The sequence below is a fragment of the Muscardinus avellanarius genome (assembly GCF_963383645.1).
Source record: "Muscardinus avellanarius genome assembly, chromosome: X".
NCBI lineage: Eukaryota > Metazoa > Chordata > Mammalia > Rodentia > Gliridae > Muscardinus > Muscardinus avellanarius.
The window spans coordinates 15,933,553-15,953,725 of record NC_137792.1 but is presented as its reverse complement, the minus strand read 5'-3'; the positions used below and the strand labels follow the sequence as shown (position 1 = coordinate 15,953,725).

The 20,173-nt window shown below is 40.5% G+C and overlaps 1 protein-coding gene across 1 annotated transcript in view; it reads right to left on the bottom strand.

The window, feature by feature from the left end:
- PHEX (phosphate regulating endopeptidase X-linked) overlaps positions 1-20,173 on the bottom strand; it is a gene marked incomplete at its 3' end in the record, with an annotated part of 224,553 nt that overhangs the window by 145,147 nt on the left and 59,233 nt on the right. Inside the window, exons 8-10 of the mRNA XM_080719557.1 lie at positions 16,530-16,613; positions 11,636-11,781; positions 1,850-1,943 (exon numbers count right to left, since the gene is read on the bottom strand). Coding sequence (XP_080575683.1) covers positions 1,850-1,943; positions 11,636-11,781; positions 16,530-16,613 — 324 coding nt within the window. The remainder of the gene's footprint in view (positions 1-1,849; positions 1,944-11,635; positions 11,782-16,529; positions 16,614-20,173) is intronic.

Here is a 20,173-nt window from a genome sequence, read left to right as displayed (position 1 = left end):
TTCTAGTGGTGGTAGAATTACTCAGACATAAGCCTCAGAAACACAGATTAGAGTGCCATCTGTGTAAGGTAGGAGGCAGCCCTTGGGCAAAAACCAAAGACTCAAAAGCCAGGTGAGTGGAAACAAGGAAATTGATTCAGGCACTTGAGCCATGTCTCAAAGAAGATGAAATTGGGTGAGACTTGGCCTAGCAAAATTAGGATAGGTTCAAATTGAAGATATAAAGTTAAGGATAAAACTCCATCCCCAAATTAAAAATGAAACCTTGCCATATAATACACATTCCATGCATTTTTCATATTCAGAATATTGAGCATAAATGAGAGTTACAGCATATTAGGTCACAATAAAACTTTGTACCCTTTGATCAATATCTCCCCTTTGGACAGCCCTCCGTCTCCGATCTTCTGTTAACCACCTTTCTACTCTGTTTCTATGAAGTTAACTTTCTTAAATTCCACATATAAGTGAGATCTTATAGTCTGTGTCTTTCTGTGCATAGTGACCACATTTAATAATTATTGTACTGTATATTTCAAATTTGCTAAAATGGATTTTACCACTTTTTTATACTAGAGATTGAACCCAAGGGCATTCTATCTGTGAGCTACACCTACAGCATTTTTTATCTTAAAGCAGGATCTCTGCCAAGTTTGGTGGCACATACCTCTAATTCCAGTACTTAGGAAGGTGAGACAGGAGGATCACAGGTTCAAGGACAGCCTTAGCTACTTAGTGAGACAGGAGGATGACAGGTTCAAGGACAGCCTTAGCTACTTAGTGAGGCACTCCATAATTTAGTAAAAGCTTGTTTCAAAATATCAATAAATAAATTAAATAGGACTGGGGGTATAGCTCAGAGGCAGAATGCCCATGTGTTCAATCCCTAGTCACAGACACAGACACAGACACACACACACACACACACACACACACACACACACACACATAAACACACACACAGAATAAAAGAGACAGAGCCTCACTAAGTTGCTGATGCTGCCCTTCATTCCATGATCCTCTTGTCTCAACCTCCCAAGTATTGGGATTAAAGGTATGTACCAACATGCCCTGCAACTTTTACCATTTTTAACACAAAAACTGATAAATTCGTAAGGTCATATATATATGCTAATTCTTATTATTGAATATTTCTATAATGTACACACAGATCAAAACATCACATTGCACCCTCATAAATATACACAATTATCAGAATCATTATTTTTAATGAACAATTAAATAAATAAAAATAAATAAAAGCTACCTTTTGTATGCTTGTATGGTACCGGGGATTGAACACAAGGGCATTCTACCTCTGACCTATATCCCCAGCTTTATTTTTTTATTATTGATTTGAAACAGGTCTCACTATGTTGCAGAGGGCCTCACTAAGTTGCTGAGGCTGGTCTCGAACCTGTGATCCTCCATTCTCAGCCTCTCAAGTACTAAAATTACAGGCATGTGTCACCATACCCAGCTAAAAGCTACTTTTAAAAGATAGTTCCAAACATATCAATAAGAAATGGTTAAAACTGTAATTCTAGTGACCTCGGAAAAATGGCAAGAAGCAGATAAGATGGGGAGAATTTGAAAACAATGCACTGGCACCAAGTATCACCCTAAATATCTTTATACAGTCCCATGAAAGTAGGTCTTGCGTGTACTTTGTGTGTAAGGCATACCCTGAATTAAAGAAATCAAGCCAAAAAAATAAAAGTAAAGCTTGGGTTGCAAATTTCCTCTGCTCCATCCCTAAAGATGATTTTTATTGGATCAGTTAATATACAGACTGTTCTGGCATGTAAAATTATCCAGTGATGTAACACTGCAAGCTTCTTAAACTTACCCGTGAGAATTCCAGCCACCTATATTGAAAGCGCCGGCTAAGGTTCGGAATCCTGGAATAAACCATTCTCCACACCAAATAGTTGGCAATGGTCCTGTTAACAGAGAGAAATGCACATTTATTGTATTTTAGGTCGATATCTGATGCTCTGCAGAACACCTTCAGAAAAACTGTTGGCAAAGCTCCATGGGGTGACCTCTAGCTCATATAAAAATGCGTACTTTCTCTTGAGAAATGACATAGGATGATACAGTGTCAATAAGCACAACCAAAATTGTCTTGCCTTTCTCCATCTACTACAGATAGATGCAACATTCCAGCCCCAGGCCTGAGAGTGAATATTTTGCTTTCCCTCTCAGGGCAAAGAGTCCACAATTGCCCAGCCCTCCAAGCCTGGGACTTGCAAACACCTTTGAATTATAGGTGACTTTACGCAATGATTATTTGCCTTTGAAAGCTAACAGCAAAATACTGACTTGACAGCAATCATCTGACTTTGCACCTTGTTTCTATGTTTTCTAAAATGAGAGCTCAGGCAAGTCACTTCAGCTCTCTGATTTACCTTTTCTTATAATCCAATGAGGATGACCCTACTGCACAGAGTTACTAAGAGGTTAAAATAAATAACACAAGCTGGACAAAGAATACCCTAAATTTCTATTGTTTACTTCCAAACATGTGGACAATGCTGTATGCTCCTATAATGCCCGTGATACACATTTTCAAAAAACTACATTTTAAATGTTCCCTTTTTCTATAAGCAAAAGATGCCCCGAACTCAGAAGCATGTACAATCTGAGTTAATTTCTAACTCAATGGTGATGATGGGTTTTTAATGATGCATGCCCCTCCCAGCTGTACCATTACTATGGTAACTAATAGCACACATTCCTAAAATGGCTTTTGGGTCAACCAGAAACGTGACAGTGGTGTGACATGATGATGCTAACGGGCCCATCGAGAACAACCCACTCTCTCATTTGTCTGACACTCTACTGTAGTGTATGTGAACTCCAGCTGGCAAAATATTCTCCAGCATATATGACACTCTATGGATGCTTGTCTCAATTTTTACAGAGATAGAAATTCATATATTTGGAACATTTTAACAAGTAGAGAAAATGTAAAAAAATAAACATATTTTCAAAAGTCATTAACCCTTAAAACATCACTATGTTCATTCCTTAAGGAACAATACACACATAGGAATAGATTAATACAACAGTAAATGTAAGTTCACATTTCCCATAGACTTCTTTTTTAATTTTTTATTGATGTATTGTAGTCATACATCCTATAGTCTTATTTATTTATTTATTTATTTACTTATTTACTTATTTACTTATTTTGCAGTACTGGGGATAAAACCCAGGGGCATTCTACCTCTGAGCTATACCCCAGCCCTATTTTTTATTCTTTATTTTGAAACAGAGTCTCACTGAGTTGCAAAGGGCCTCACTAAGTAGCTGAGGCTGTCCATGAATCTGTGATCCTCCTGTCTCAACCTCCCAAATGCTGGGATTACAAGTGTGCACTACCACACCTGGCCATAGTCTTCTCTTTTAAAAAAAAAGTATTTGTTTATTTATTCATTTATTTATTTATTTATTTTTGTGTGGTGCTGAGAATTGAACCCAGGGTCTAGCACATGCAGAACAAGCATCCTAACACTGAGCTATATTCTCAGCCCTCCCGTAGTCTACTGACTATTTCAAAGATTTGTGACACGCCCTTGTCAGATGTGGTTAGATCATCACTTTTTTTGTCCTTGTGATCTGGCTCATCAAGATGGCACACTAGCACGGGGGAAAGGTCTCCTCTGCCATTGTCTTGCCATCCATCTGTGCTTACATTATTGGTAGTAGCTAACATTCATGTTTCTCTGTGAAGATTTTGAAGCCACTTGTCCCTGTTGTGAAAATTAAGCCAATCTAGTTTAAGATAACAAAAGCTATTTTCAATATATCAAACAAAAACCACAAGTGACAAGAACAGTGATCCCCCACCCTTTATGTGTGCCATGTAGGTCAATTGAAGGGGCCATGGCCACCTAGACAGTGGAACTCAATAAAGCCTAATTGTTTTTTAATTAAAGAACCAATGAACAAAACAGTTCAAATCATGCAACACCCATGTATGAAGATATCATTACCAATCACACTATCACGTATGGGAAGGGGGGAACCTTACCACTGCTTGCTCAGCCAGGCATGGCGGTACATGCCTGTAATCCCAGTATTGCAAAGCTGAGACTGGAGATTGCAGATTCCAAAAACCAAAAGATAAAAAAGGGCTAAGGATATAGCTCAAAGGTAAACTATTCCAGGGTTCAAACTCTAGTAACACACACACACACACACACACACACACACACACACACACTGCTTGCTGAGTATGTAATCTGTGCTGGTTCCACATGAGCTTGTTAGAATATCAATGGCTGGCAGAGATCCTTGTAGGAATTCAAAAAATATTCCCTGAAGGAGGTGGTGATGAGCCAGATCAATTGGGGACCTTGTGAGGACAGAGTGTGACAGCAGGGATGGAAGAGGCACTGTGGCAGAAGTAGACTGGGGTCAACTGCAGCTCACTCGAAATCATCCCACTTAGGGATCTCACTGCCTGTGACCCTCATGGCACCACTATAGGAGAGGAGTTACCATGCCCATTTTACATAAGGAAACCGAGGCTTAGAGCCATTAAGCAAACTCCTCATGACACAGGCAGTGGGTCTCAACGTAGTGGAATCACCTAGAAAGATTATGAGCCCAGATGCTCAGGTAACTCCAAACCAATTAAATGATAATCTCTAGGGTGGGACCCCTTGTAGATATTGGTTTCAAATCCTACTCCAAGTCCGGTGTGCAGCCAAGTCTGAGAACCAATGTAATAGGCAATGGAGGCTAGACCTGAGCCAGGTGTTTCTAACTGTAAAGCCCATGTATCCTCCCTACTCCACGGTAATGAACCTATAATTCAGTTAGGATTTCCTGGCTGATCACAGAGACCCTAAAACACCCCAACAAAGGTGCTTTGAAGAAGATGGGCATGGTGGCACATGCCTATAATCCCTATACTTGGGAGGCTGAGAAAATAGGATCTTGGGTTCAAGACCAGCCTCAGTAGGTTAGTGAGGTCCTCAGCAACTTTGTGAGACCGTTTCAAAACCAAAAAAAGGGCCAAGGTGTAGCTTGGAAGTAAGACACACCTGAGTTCAACCTCCAGTGCCAAAGCAAAAAGGTGCTTTTCAAAAATCTGAGAGAAAAATCAAAAGAATAGTAAGGCCTGCCTGGCCAAGGGATTACTGAGATGACAGTATAGCGATAAGACCTCTGAGGGTGGAGGATGGATGCTGGGAAGCTCGCACAGTGAGATAATGACACTGGAGAGTAGCTCTGATGTGTTCTAAATATGCTGACAGAACGCCGTGGATCACAGCTTAGGAGTGCTAATATCACTATGCCAGGAGAAGATATGACCATAATGACTGAATCACTGCCACCTAATTCTCAGATACATCCAGAAACATCAGATTCAGCAACAGTCCTTGAAAATATCACAGAATATCTTTTCCCTCAAAAAAAGCAGTTTCAGCAGCACAGTAATTTTCCCAAATAGCAATAAAGGAAAGCAAAATGTCCCAGAAGAGAATGCACTACAAAGAGAATATGCAATCTTCTCCTAAAGCCTTAGACTCAGAAGAAAGGTTCTTTAAGAAGTTTTTAAGCCTGACATGGTGGTGCACGCTTGTAATCCCATTACTTGGGAGGCTGAGACAGGAGGATCACAGGTTTGAGGCCAGCCTCACCAACTTGTGAGGCCCTCTGCAATTTAGTGAGACCCTGTTTCAAAATAAAGAATAAAAAATAGGGCTGGGGATGTAGCTTGGAGGTAGAATGCCCCTGGATTCCATCCCCAGTACTGCAAAAAAAAGGAGGAGGAGGAGAAGGAGGAGGAGGAGGAGGAGGAGGAGGAGGAGGAGGAGGAGGAGGAGGAGGAACTTTTACTGAGCAGGGTACATCCCAGTAGTTGAGAAGCTGAGACAAGAGGATGGAAGATTCAAGGCCAGCCTCAGCAATGTAGTGAGACTCTAAGCAACTCTGTTTCAAAACAAAAAATAAAAAAGAGCTGGAGACAGAGCTCAGAAGTAGAATGTCTCTGGGTTTGATCCCCTGTGGGGAGCCATTAAGGTCTTCCCCTTATCTTTACTAAAAGAATACAACAAGGTTTGGGGTCATGGAGGTCACAAAGTAATTAAGACTCTCTCAGAACTAATGATGCTATTGTTCTGTCTGAGACAAGATCAGGTTTGTATTGTTTGTGTTGTACCAGGGTATTGTTTGACCTGCCCATGATGTATGCACTTTGGACCTGTCTTTCTTGTATTCGGTGTAACCTGAAGCTAGAAACTGTACAAATAACCACAAGAGAATAAACGGGGTCGGCCCAGTAGAGACTGGCGACCCTCCCATGCTTGAAGTCTTTAATCCTCACTCCTCTCTTCGGAACCATACTTTTGCCGGCTGGCTCCGGCAATCCCCAGTACTACACACACACACACACACACACACACACACACACACACACACACACACACACAATGGCTTTGGCACATGCCTGTAATCCCAGCAGTACTTGGGAGGTTGAGACAGGAGGATTACAGGTTTGAGGCCAGCGTGCAGTAATTTAGCAAGAGCCTCAGAAGCTTTAAGCAAGGCCCTGTTTCAAAATTTAAAAAAAAAAGGGCTAGGGTGTAGCTCAGAGGTAGAGTTCCCCTGGGTTCAATCACCAGGACCAAAAAGGAGGAGGGAAAGGAAGATGAAACAGGGGAAAAGGAGGAAGAGGAGGAGAAGGAGGAAGAAGAGAGGAAAAGATTTTGTTGCCCTATGTTCTCAATAGCAGCAGGTTACATTTACATTACATTTAAGAGATCATAAAATATCAAGCGCAGAGGCCCAAGGACTTTCAAGAATGTGTCCAATCTAGGACTAACATCTTGGTCTTCAGGTCGAGTTTGCATTTGCTTCTCCCTGTCACACTACCTGAGGTAAACCATAGAGGTGCTTCTAGAAGGTTCTCAAAAGCCAAAGGCATCTTCCTGGATTCTATAGCCTTCCCAGATGCACACCTAAGGCAGTAGTTTTGAAAGTGGGTCCTGGGCCAGCAGCTTCAGCAATACCTGAGACCTCAATAGAATATTCCTGGGCCCCAACCCAGACATACTGTATCAGAAATTGTGAGGAAGAGGCCCCACATTTAGTCTAAGACTAAATGGGGGGGATTCTGATGCCTGGCTGAATTGGAACCGCTGCTCTAGAAAAACTCCATCTTGTCAGCTGGGTGTGGTGGTAGATGCCTGGAATCCCAGTACTTGGGAGGCTGAGACCAGAGGATCGCTGGTTCAAGGTTAGCCTTACCAAATTAACTAGACTTTCAGCAACATAGTGAGATCCTATTTCAAAAAATCTAAAAAGGGCTTGAAGTGATGTATTCAGAGGTAGAATGCCCCTAGATTCAATCCCCAGTACCACCACAGAAGGAAGGAGGCTCGCATGTTCAAGGCTGACCTCCACAACTTAATGAGATCCTGTTTCAAAATAAAAAAATAGAATAGGGCTAGGAATGCCCCTTGGTTCAATCCTCCATATCAAAAAATGTAGATGCACTAAAAATATGCATAAAATTACCTTCAGGCTATGTGTATAAGGGACATACTAAATGTAAATGAATTTTATGCCTTGACTTGGATTTTATCCCCAAGATGCCCCAAATACTCCAAAAAAAAAAAAAAAAAAAACCAGAACCACTTCTAGTTTCAAGTATCTCAGATATGGGATAAACAACCCCTATCTCCAGAATTACCAGTAATGTGTATCTGAGAAATATCTCTTTTCCATATAGAAAAATTTATGGGGAAAAAGAAACGACATAAAAATGAGGGTGACCCATTTTAGAAGAGCAACTCTGTTTATTCTTAGAGGTGTGTCCTTGGGAAAGCCACTTAATTTCAGCTTCCTCATCTGCACATTAGAGATAAAAGATATCTGAAGATCAAAGATATCTGTTAACCTTAATGGTGAGTAACATCATCGTGACCTATATTATGATTTTCATAGGCAGATGCTTAAAACAACGCTAGGGCTGAGATAGCCAACATAAGACTTAGCTGGCTGTGTTGTGGTGCCTCCAGGAAGAGGGGAGGATGCTGGAGATAAGAAATTGAAGCTTTTTCTCTATATATCCTGAGCCCTAAGCAGCCCCTCCACTCTTTCACCTCCAGCCTTGAAGGCAACATACAGGCAGGCTAGTCCCACTGCCCAAGGTCCTCAGTATTCCCTTTTCACATTTTCTCCTCCCTCGAAAAATTTTCCTTATCCTCTGGACTTCTGCTTAAATGTCACCTGATGAGGCATTGGTTAACTTCTAGAATTTTTTTTTTGTACTAGAGATTGAACCCAGGGGTGTTCTACCTCCAAGCCATTATCATCATCGTCGTCATAATTGTTATTATTATTATTGTTATAGTTTTGAGGCAGAGTCTTTTAAGTGTGACTATCAAACATGATCAGCAAGGGCTGGTATAAGCAAGGTTCTGGACTCCATCTCCAGCACCATGGAAAAAAAGAAAATAAGAAAAATGAAACATGATCAGCAGTGTAAAAACCTCACCATGCAAATAAAAGTGCTGTCAATCTTCTTGAAATCTTACAAGAATACATAGAATTCAAGTTGTTTTTTATGAAATGGTTGTTGCAGGATAAGCTGTGTCAAAGATCTGGTTTTTGTCTCGATTTTTAAATAAAATTTTCTATGTACACAATGTCTGCAGGTGTTTTTTTATCTACATTCTCCTCTACTGCTGTTGCCTCTGTTTACATTTGTCTAAGTTATCATTTTGACAGGAACCAGGGTAAAATCTCCCTCCAATCACAGTTTCTCCTGCTCCCTGTTGTTATGAAAAGTCCTTCAATTGTAAAGTATAATCACCACAGAGATGACTTTTCTAATGCAGTAGACCAAGGCCCAATTTATCCTCTGGTTGTTAAATCAGGCATTTTTGTCAATAAAATTAATACAATTGCTTAAACTACCCATTATTTGACGAGTGATGGTAACAGACAGTGGAAGAAACTGATCCACAGGATGCTGAATAATGAATACATACAGCCTGGCAAATCCCATCTTCTAATCACTATTACCACCAAAATTTCAAATACAACCAAAGGTTTATTTTACAGGGGAGCACACTTGTAAGCCCAGTACTTGGGAAGCTGAGATAGGAGGCTCACAGGTGCAAGGCCAGCTTCAGCAACTTAGTGAGACCCTATTTCAAAATTAAAAAAAAATAAAATGGGGCTTGGGATATAACTCAGAAGTATAACTCTGGGTACTGAGTTCAACCCTCAGTGCCACAAAAAATAAAAAAAAAATAAAGCACACCCAGGAACTCAGTGGCCTCTAAGAAGATAAGTGTTTGCATCATTTTTATAATACAGTTTGAGCAGCCTAAATGTGAAAATCAAAAATCAGGAATGCTCCAAAATTCAAATTTTTTGAGTGCCAACTTGATGCCATAAGTGGAAAATTTCTCACCTGACCTCATGTGAAGGACACAGTCAAAGTGCAGGCACACAATTGCTATTGTATAAAGTCCCCTTCAGGCTAGAACTATAAAGTATACATGAAACTTAAATAAACTTTCAATTTAGACTGGAGCCCCATCCCTAAGATATCTCATGACATATATGCAAAGATGATAAAATTAGAAAAAAAGCCCTGAAATCCAAAACACTTCAGATCCCAAGCATTTCAGATAAGAGATATTCGACCTGTATTTCAGAGCTAGTAAGTACTCACAAAGAAATATTCTTATGTAATGATCCTCTTCCCACTCCCATCACCAAAAGAAGTTAATAAGTATTCCCGGAGGTGCTTCTTTATTATTTTTAATATTTTTACTGGTGCACTGTAGTCATACATCGTAATGGGGTACAAGATGGTAGAGACATACATGTACACATCACCCAATTAGTCCTTACCCAATTCCCGCCCCATTCCCTCCCCCTCCCTCGTTCTCATGTTTGGTATGGTGACTGACTTTGATATGTTTGTTAATATACATCATGAACATTAGAGAATTTCCCTCTTCCCCCCTCTCATTCCCTCAGGTCACCTTATTTGCTCATCCATAGACTCTCCTTCTTCGTCTAGAGTTCCTCCTGTGACCCTAGCTTCCACACATTAGGGAGTGCATCCAATTTCTTATCAGAGGTGCTTCTTTAAAACGTCCACACAAGTTTTTTTACCCCAATATGATGTGTGAATATAATGCACCAATAAAATTTTTTTTAAATACTAAATAAAAAATCCAGATTCCTGGGCCTCCCCACTGCTCTGCTGTCTCAGACCTGATGGAGAAGAGCCTTGGAATATGTATTTTCAACAAGGGCCCAGGATGACGCTGCTGCCAGCCCATGAAGCACACTTGGAATAGCGAGGCTCGGCCCCACATATACACTTACCTACCTCTTGGTTCAATTTTCATCTAGGAATTTTACAAAGAATCCCTACTTATCTCTAAGTAGTAAAATTGAAAACAAATTTATATCTTCTTCTCATCTCTAAATGGTAGAACTGAAAGTGAATTTATTGTTTCTTCTCTCCCTCATCTGTATGTTTTCCTCAATGAGCATGGATTACTTTGATCATCAGAAGACATCTTAAAAAGAGTGGCGGCTCTTCATGGAAGTCTTGTTTCCATATATGGAGAGAGATGTTACGATTTATTCCTAGGACTCTTATAGGCACTCTTTGGTTTTTAAACTTTAAGTCCTGAAAGCATAACTTTGTCTGAGTCCAAATAAGAAAACATTTTTTATTGCAGTACCTGGGATTAAACGCAGGGGCACTCTCCCACTGAGACACATCCCCAGACTTTTCCATTTTTTATTTTTAGGCAGAGTCTCCCTAAGTTTCTCAGGCTAGCCTGGAACCTGTGAGCCTCTGTTCTCAGCTTCCCCAGTACTGGAATTACAGCTGTGCACAACCACACCTGACTAAAAGAATGTCATTTTGAATCATGGCCCAACAACTAGATTCGTGAACTGGTTTTGTAAACTTGCTGACCCCTTGGTAATTCATTTTCTGTGTCAAATCTGAGTAGCTTGATGAACATGTAAAATGCATGGGCATTTTTAGGGTTTCATTGTAGTGCTAAACAGTGTAATCAATGTTTTAGAAATTGTAAAGTTATAAAATCTAAAAATCTTTAAAATAATAAAAAAAAACCTGACAGTTCCTAAAGTTGTTTCATCAGTTCAAAAAGAATTTCTCCAGTTCTCAGAGTAGATTTTGTCTTTTCAATATAGGTACTTTGGTGAATTGTCAGACAATTACTTACTAAGTGAAAAAAAGAAAGGAAAGAAAGAGAGAAAGAGCAAAAACCAAGAATGAGCTGGAAAAAAATATATATGTTTGTGCAAAAATCTCAGGAAACAACATCATTACGTAACTATTTTCAAAAACTAATAAACAATTTAGGCTGACTAAGAGAACAGTATGGAGAAAGACCAGAAACAAGACATTACATATTTGTTGTCATCACAGAAAGTAAATTACACCAGACAATGGTTTGGACCCATTTGTCAAAAAGGGCACCACGATTCCCTGTGACTTTTTTTGTTGTGACTCTCTTTAAAAGCAATTTTCAAAAGATGTGAGAAGCGAGGCTATTCTAATTCCAAGAGAAAACACAAACCACAGTAAAATGCATCCAAAAGTTCTTACTTCTTTCTCTCGGAGCCTAGGATCCTAAACAAATCTTTAAAGTACTGTGGGACGCGGACCACCACATTCTCGGAAGGGCCAATTTCTCTCAGGTGGGGGTACAGCCTGACATCGATGACCTTCTTGATGTAGCCCAGCCAATCAAACTGGAGAGAGAGAAAACAAAAGACAGACAAAAGGAGAACATTTGTAGCTCAGAAAGAGAGTAAGAGGAAAGGCAAAGAGAGTAGGCTGGACATAATTCATTCCTTGCAATTTCATACCAAATAAAGATTTGACTATGAATCCTTTAGTGATGGAGGATATGAGCCCTGAACATCACCATTCAGACCTATGATCGCAATCACAAAATGAGCCTGCTTTACCTGTACCAGGTAAAGACAGAGAACACACACTTTCATGTGGAAATGTACACTCACACTGGCTCGTAGGGCTCTTCCAGCCCTCTTTCTTCTCTGAAGCTTCTTCTCCTTTTTTTTTTTTTTTTTAGTACAAGGGATGGAACCCAAGGGCATTCTGCCTTCAAGCTATAGCCCTAAATTTTATTCTTTATTTTGAAACAGGGTCTCACTGAATTGTGAAGGACCTCGCTAAGAAGCTAAGGCCATCTGCAAACCGTGATCCTCCAGTCTCTGCCTCCCAAATGCTGGGATTACAAGCATGCACCACCATGCCTGTCTCCTCCATTCTCTTTCCATCCTGCTCTCACAAAAAAAAAACCTGGATTAGAGCAAAAATTAACAAAATAGAGAATAAAAAAAACAATACAGAAAATCAACAAAACCAAAAGCTGGTTTCTTGAAAAAATTAACAAGATTGATAAACCACTAGCCAACCTAACTAAAAAAAGAGAGAATCAACCCAAATTATGAAGATAAGGGATGAAAAAGGAGACATTACTACTAACAGCGTAGAAATCCAGAGGATTATCAGAAACTACTTTAAAAAACTATACTCCAACAAAATGGAAAATCTGGAGGAAATCGACAACTTCCTAGATAAATACAACCTTCCTAAACTGAGTCAAGAAGATATAGAACACTTAAACCAACCAATAACAATCAAAGAGATTGAAATAGAAATAAAGAGCTGACCATCAAAGAAAAGCCCAGGACCAGATGGTTTCCCAAGTGAATTCTATAAAACCTTTATAGGAGAACTAATCCCAATACTACTCAAACTATTTCGGGAAATAGAAAAAACCGGGACTCCCCGAAATACATTTTATGAAGCCAACATCACACTAATACCCAAACCGAATAAAGACAGTTCAAGGAAGGAAAACTACAGGCCTATATCTCTGATGAACTTGGATGCAAAACTATTAAACAAAATACTAGCAACACGCATTCAAAACCACATCAAGAAAATCATTCACCATGACCAGGTAGGGTTCATCCCAGGGATGCAAGGCTGGTTCAATATACGAAAATCAATCCATGTAATTCATCATATAAACAGAATCAAAGACAAAAACCACATGATCATCTCAATAGATGCTGAAAAAGCATTTGATAAAATTCAACATCCATTTATGATAAAAACACTGCAGAGAATTGGAATAGAAGGAACATATCTCAAAATTATTAAGGCAATCTACAATAAGCCCACTGCCAACATCATATTAAATGGGGAAAAACTTCAAGAATTCCCCCTAAAAACTGGAACGAGACAAGGATGTCCACTATCACCACTTCTCTTCAATATAGTACTAGAGACTCTAACCAGAGCAATAAGGCAAGAAAAGGAAATCAAAGGAGTACAAATAGGAAAAGAAGAACTTAAGCTTTCACTATTTGCAGATGACATGATACTATATTTAGAAAACCCAACAAACTCAACCAAAAGGCTTATAGAACTGATCAACAAATTCAGCAAAGTATCTGGATACAAAATCAATCTTAAAAAATCAGAAGCTTTCCTGTACACCAACCATAAATCCACTGAAAAAGAAATTCAGAAAACACTTCCACTCAGGATCTCCCACAAAAAAATAAAATACCTAGGAATAAACTTGACCAAGGAGGTAAAAGATCTCTACAAAGAAAATTATAAAACACTGAAAAAAGAAATCGAAGAAGATCTTAGAAGATGGAAAGATCTTCCATGTTCATGGATTGCCAGAATAAATATCATTAAAATGGCCATCCTCCCAAAAGTGATCTACAGATTTAATGCAATGCCCATTAAACTACCAAGATCATTCCTCACAGACATAGAAAAATCAGTCCTTAAATTTATCTGGAATAACAAAAAGCCCAGAATAGCCAAGGTAGTTCTCAGCAACAAAAACCACGCAGGAGGAATCACAATACCTGACTTTAAACTATACTACAAAGCCATTGTAATAAAAACAGCATGGTACTGGCAAAAGAACAGATATATAGACCAATGGAGCAGAATAGAAGACCCAGAAACAAGTCCACACACTTTCAGCCAATTGATTTTTGACAAAGAGGCCAAAAACATACACTGGAAAAAAGATAGCCTCTTCAACAAATGGTGTTGGCAAAACTGGTTAACCATATGCAGAAAATTGGATGTTAATCCCACTTTTTCACCCTGTACAAAAGTCAACTCACGATGGATCAAAGACTTGGAAATTAAACCAGAGACTTTGAAGCTCCTTGAAGAGGGCATAGGTCCAACACTACAACACATAGGCACAGACAAACATTTCCTCAACAAGACTCCAAAGGCACAACAAATTAAAAGGAGAATCAATACATGGGATTGCATGAAACTGAAGAGCTTCTGTTCAGCAAAGGAAACTATCAAGAATCTCAATCGAGAGCCAACAGAATGGGAGAAGATTTTTGCCACCTACACCACTGATAGAGGACTAATATCTAGAATATACAGAGAACTCAAGAAACTCAACACTAAGAAAACAAAGCATCCAATAACAAAATGGGCAAATGAACTAAATAGACACTTCACAAAAGAAGAAATTCAAATGGCCAATAAATGCATGAAAAAATGCTCAACATCACTGGCAATCAGAGAGATGCAAATCAAAACTACCCTGAGATTTCACCTAACTCCAACTAGAATGGCCATCATTCAAAACACAAACAACAACAGATGCTGGCGAGGATGTGGAGAAGTGGGAACTCTAAGACATTGTTGGTGGGATTGCAAATTAGTGCAACCACTTTGGAAAACAGTATGGAGAATCCTCAGAAGAATGGGAACAAATCTACCATTTGATCCAGCAATACCACTGTTGGGTATCTACCCAAAAGAAAAGAAACCAAACTACCAAACTAATGCATGTGTATCTATGTTCATAGCTGCACAATTCACCATAGCCAAACTATGGAACCAGCCAAGATGTCCATCAACAGATGAATGGATTACAAAACTGTGGGATATGTACACAATGGAATTTTACTCAGCCATCAAAAAACTCAATTATATCATTTTCAGGGAAATGGATGGAACTGGAGGACATTATGCTAAGTGAGATTAGTCAGGCACAAAAAATAAGAAATCAGATGCTTTCCCTAATATGTGAGAGTTAGGGAGAAAAGAGGAGCAAACAAGACAACCTAAAGGAGGAGAAATGAGTGGGGAAGAGGAAAATCTCTAAAGCTCACAATGTACTTAAATATATCGAAGTCAATCACTAAGCCAAGCAAGGGAGGGAGGGGCGGGGAGGGAATGGGGTGGGATTTGGGTAGGGGTTAAATCAGCGATGAGTACATGTTTGTACACACAAGTTTTTTACCCCAATAAGTTGTATGAATATAATGCACCAATAAAAAAAATTTAAAAAAACCTGGAATTGTTCTCTGATCTGTATTTCTTTCCTCACACACTTCAGTTTTCCCTCTCCTCTCCTCTCCTCTTCTCTTCTCTTCCTTCTCTTTCTCTCTCTCCCTCTCCCTCCATCTGTGTGGTGCAGATGTCTTAGTCCATTTACTGGTCTTCTCCCTGGCATAGCTTCTCTTAACACAGAAGGAAATAAGCAGCAACAGAAAATCACAGGCTTCCATTCTTGAAAGCATCACTATGAGCCAGGCATGATGGCGCACTGCTGTAGTTCCAGTATTGGGAGGCTGAGACAGGAGGAATACATGTTTGTGGCTAGCCTCAACAACTTAGTGAGGCCTTCCGCAACTCAGCAAGACTCTGTTTCAAAAATAAAAAATAAAACAGGACTGGGGATGTAGCTCAGAGGTAAAATATCCCTGGGTTCAATCCCCATAAAACACACATACACACACACACACACACACACACACACACACACTAAAAGATAGGGCTGGGGGTGTGGCTCAGAGGTACAATGCCCCTGGGTTCCATCCCCAGTACCACAAAAATAAATAAAAAAGGGCTGAGGGTATAGTTTGAAGATAGAATACCCTTGAGTTCAATTCCAGGTACCACCCAAAAAACAAAAGGTAGGAGAAAAATAGAAAAGAAAAAACAAATAAATGGAAGAAAATCTTGGGATATTCCAGAAAGGCTATTTTGTTTTCTCTGGTAAAACAAGGGTCAAATATGGCCATCACTAGCCCTTCCCCCTTCTTCCTGCATGAAGTCAAAAAGCAGTGCACTAAGGAGAGTGAAATGGAAAGATAGAAAAAACTTGGGTCTTTGACAACTTTGTTAAACAGCTGAACCAACACCAACCTATATCTAGACTGTTGTCATATAAGAAAATGGGCTTTGAGTTTCTAAACCACCATCTGTCAGAAAGATTTTCTGTTCCCTATAACAACAAGCATCCCTATGCACATACGACAGGTTTTATGTGATAGTTGACAAGGGTGATGATAACTAAAAACACTGATAGGAAGTTTTACAGCCAAAGACTTATACACAGAGGAAATGCAATCACTTGTCAATGACCGGCTCAGATAAAATTTCATGGAGAGATTTCACCAACCTGGGGAATCATGGCACTCAATTCAGAAATGTTCATTTTGTTGTACATGGCCTCGCTGGTTCGGTTTTCATGTGGAATCATTATCTGTTGGAAAAAGACTCCGGTTATTTTTATTTCAAATGAGCCATTTCTTACTGCATGACTACTTTCTACATGCGCCAAAACATCTGCATACTGTAATAAAGTTTTTAAGACTTTGGTGTGTCACACAGTTAAGAGGAGAAGGAAAGAAGACAGCATTTTAGGCAGAATCAAGATTAAGAAAATTGAAAGGAATTTGCACATCCTCTTCCATGTGAAATATTGGCTCCCCGTACAAAAAGAACCTTCTAGAATCCCCTCGTCCTTTATAACATGGAGGAGCCATGTCCATTGGTGGCTCAGTTTCAACAGCCAAACTTAAGTCCGACGATTAAGCAAACATTCCACTTTCATGTGTGGTCTCCAGGTAATAAGCTCAATGTTTTAGGAACAAGAGGCCACCATTCCATCTCTAGGTATGGACAAACGTCACTGACAACCGCTAGGCCATCTGACACCACTGCTACCCAGGATCAGTGGCTCCTTCCCTTTTCTTCCCCCCTTGTTTCTTTGTCCTTGAGATTCCCTGAGCCCCAGTACTGGGGGTATGGGCTCAGTTATCACCTAGACGCACATTCTGAACTCTATATCTCTATTTTTTTTTTTTTGGTGGTACTGGGGTTCCTGGAAGCCCTTCTACCTCCGGGCTACACTCCCAGACCTATTTTTTATATTTTTGAAACAGGGTCTCTTACGCCAGCGCGGCTGGCTTCGAACCTGCGCAATCCTCCTGTCTCCGCCTCCCAAGCGCGGGGATTACAAGCGTGCGCCACCACGCCTGGCCTTGAACTCTATATCTCTAGCCCTGTCTCTTCCCATTCTTCCAACACCCAGTAATTTTGCTCTTGGACACTGCGTCAACACCAAATCTAAGCCAGTAGCCTCCACCATATTTAACCTAATCCAAGAACAGCAGCAATGACTGTCTTCCTTAAGAGCCATCTTGGTCACTTCCATTGACACATGGTGGCTGCCATACCCACTCTGAGTCACATCATGGATTTGCTTGAAGGCCTCCTGTCATTTGATTCCCATTTTAATTTGCATTAAATTTGCCTTGGTCTATTTCACACGTGACTCTCCAGTCCTGGCACTCCCTGTCCACTGTCACTGCCTCCTTGGTTTGAACCATGATTCAGAGTTTTGCTTGAGATTCATCTTTTCGACTAAGTCTTTCCAATGAACCTCCATCTGGTTCTGATCACAAGGGCCACCGCCCTCTCCCTATGCACCTTTTCTCTAGCTGGGACTGGCTAAGTGCATAGTCCCATGGCTGTCTTGACAAGGACTTCTTTGACATGGACTGGGCTGCCCTGCCTCACCTCAGAAGAACCCCAGTGACTATATATATCCCCTTAATTTTGAATGAATCTAGTGACCTGAAATGTAAAGAAAGGAGAGGAGCATTCTACTAGGCCCCAAAGCCACGTACTATGGATTTTTCAAGACAAAATCAGAGGGGGCAGTGGCAGATACTTATTCCTTCTTTTCCTTTCTCTTCTTCCTCCTCCTCTGCCACCACTGCTTATACTGCTTCTGCTTCTCCTACTTCTTCTTCTCTCCCCCTCCCCCCTCCCTCTCCCTCTCTTTTTCTTCAGGACTGGAAATTGAACCCCAGGGTTCTCTACCACTGAGCTACATCCCCAGTCTTTAAATATTCATTTTGAGTGGGTCTCACTAAGTTGCCCAGGCTGGCCTTGAACCTGCAATCCTCCTGCCTCAGCCTCCCTGGCAATGCCCCCTCTTTTCCAAATCCTTTGTGCCTTTAGGTTTGCCCTCCTGACCCTCCACGGGAGTGACTCTATGTATCTTACAGTCCCCTGGATGTATGTGAACCACTGCCACAGAGAAAGTCCCCACGGCTCTTGCGCCGAAGCTTTGTCCTCCTGCCTCGCCTCAAGCTCACACCCCAGGTCAGAACCCTTTGGCCTCAGAGCTGTTTCAGCTCTTTGCCAGCTCCCCCTGCACCCCCTACACACACAATGGATTTAGCACTTCATTCCGCCTCCTGACAATTCCTAGCTTTGCTGCAACCCAGCTATTTTCATTTCCCTTTCTGGTCCAACTTTTTGACTCTGGGCAAGACCTTCACTGCTGGATCAGAGCTTCAGTCCAAAGCAGAACTCTGGGCCTCCTATTTGCAGCCTGGACACGTGGCTCAGAGGCACAGTTGTGGACTTCAAAACATCTATGGCAGTCTTCACAGTTTTCAGAAGTGGCATGCGGAAATGAGCGCTTTACGTTGCAAGTAAGAGTTTGGAGAGAGTTGTACTTGAAAGTCAACATAGCAGGAAGAGAGCCTAATCCCCCTGGCTCTTAGCCTTGACCCCTACACCATACCTCAACACACCGCCACCACCTCGCCAAACACAAAGCCAATAAACGTGCACACTCTTATCCACCTCAGGATTTTTGCCAACTACCAATAGAAAAGACCGATGACCTATATGCAGAAGCTTCTTGGAATGAGTATTTTTTTTTTCACTACAAGATTCCCCATGAAGAAATGTCACTATATTTGTTCTCTCTGAACCTGTAGATATATGGAGCGTTAGTTAGCACTTTGGTTCTTCTAGAAACAAATTATTTTATAAACAAAGCTAAGCACTTAAAATGTCTCATTATTCCACCCAGGTTTTGTTTCCGTTTCTTTTTTACCTGAAATAATTTAAGGGAAATTACTCAGAACACAGTATATGACACAATGACATTCAATAGTAAATAGACTTCCCTGAGCTCAGATCTTGTATCAGACTCATTGTGAGTGGGAATCATACAGAAAGTAGACTGGGCCAGGTATAGTACGTAGTGAGACCCTGTTTCAAAATAAAAGGATAAAAAATAATGCTGGGAGTGCAGCTCGGAGGTAGAATGCCCCTGGGCTCAATCTCCAGTACTGAAAAATAAATAAAAATAAATAAATAGTATAGGTTAGAGATGTCGCTCAGTGGTACAATACTCCTGGATTCAATTCCCAGAATAAAAAGTAAAAAATAAATAAATAAGGGTTGTGGTATAGCTCAGAGATAGAATTTCCCTGGGTTCAATCCTCGGTACCATGATAAAAGCAGATTGCATTAAACGTAACCTACCAGGGCTAGGGGTATGGCTCAGTGGGAGAGCATAATCCCAGCATTTGAGAGGCTGAGACAGGAGGATCATGGTTCGCGGCCAGACTCAGCTACCTAGTAAGGCCCTTTGCAACTCAGTAAAACCCTGTTTCAAAATAAAGAATAAAAAAATAGGGCTGGAGATGTAGCTCAGAGGTAGAATGCTCTGTGACATTGTATCCCTAGTACCACAAAAATAAATGTATGAGGCCCTGGGTTCGACCAGTACCAAATAATAGCCTTTCTTTCAATAAAATCAATATAGATGTATTAAGCACCTATCATCTATTTGAGTTACACAAGGTTGTCTAGGAAAAGTCAGAAGGTTCTCTGTTCCTTTTCTCTCACCACTGCTAAGCACCACATAGACATCGAATGGACCCAAACTAGGGAGGTGGAAAAAATGAAGAACTCTTCTTCCCCTCGTGGTTCTTCTTATTGCTTCCCAGAGGA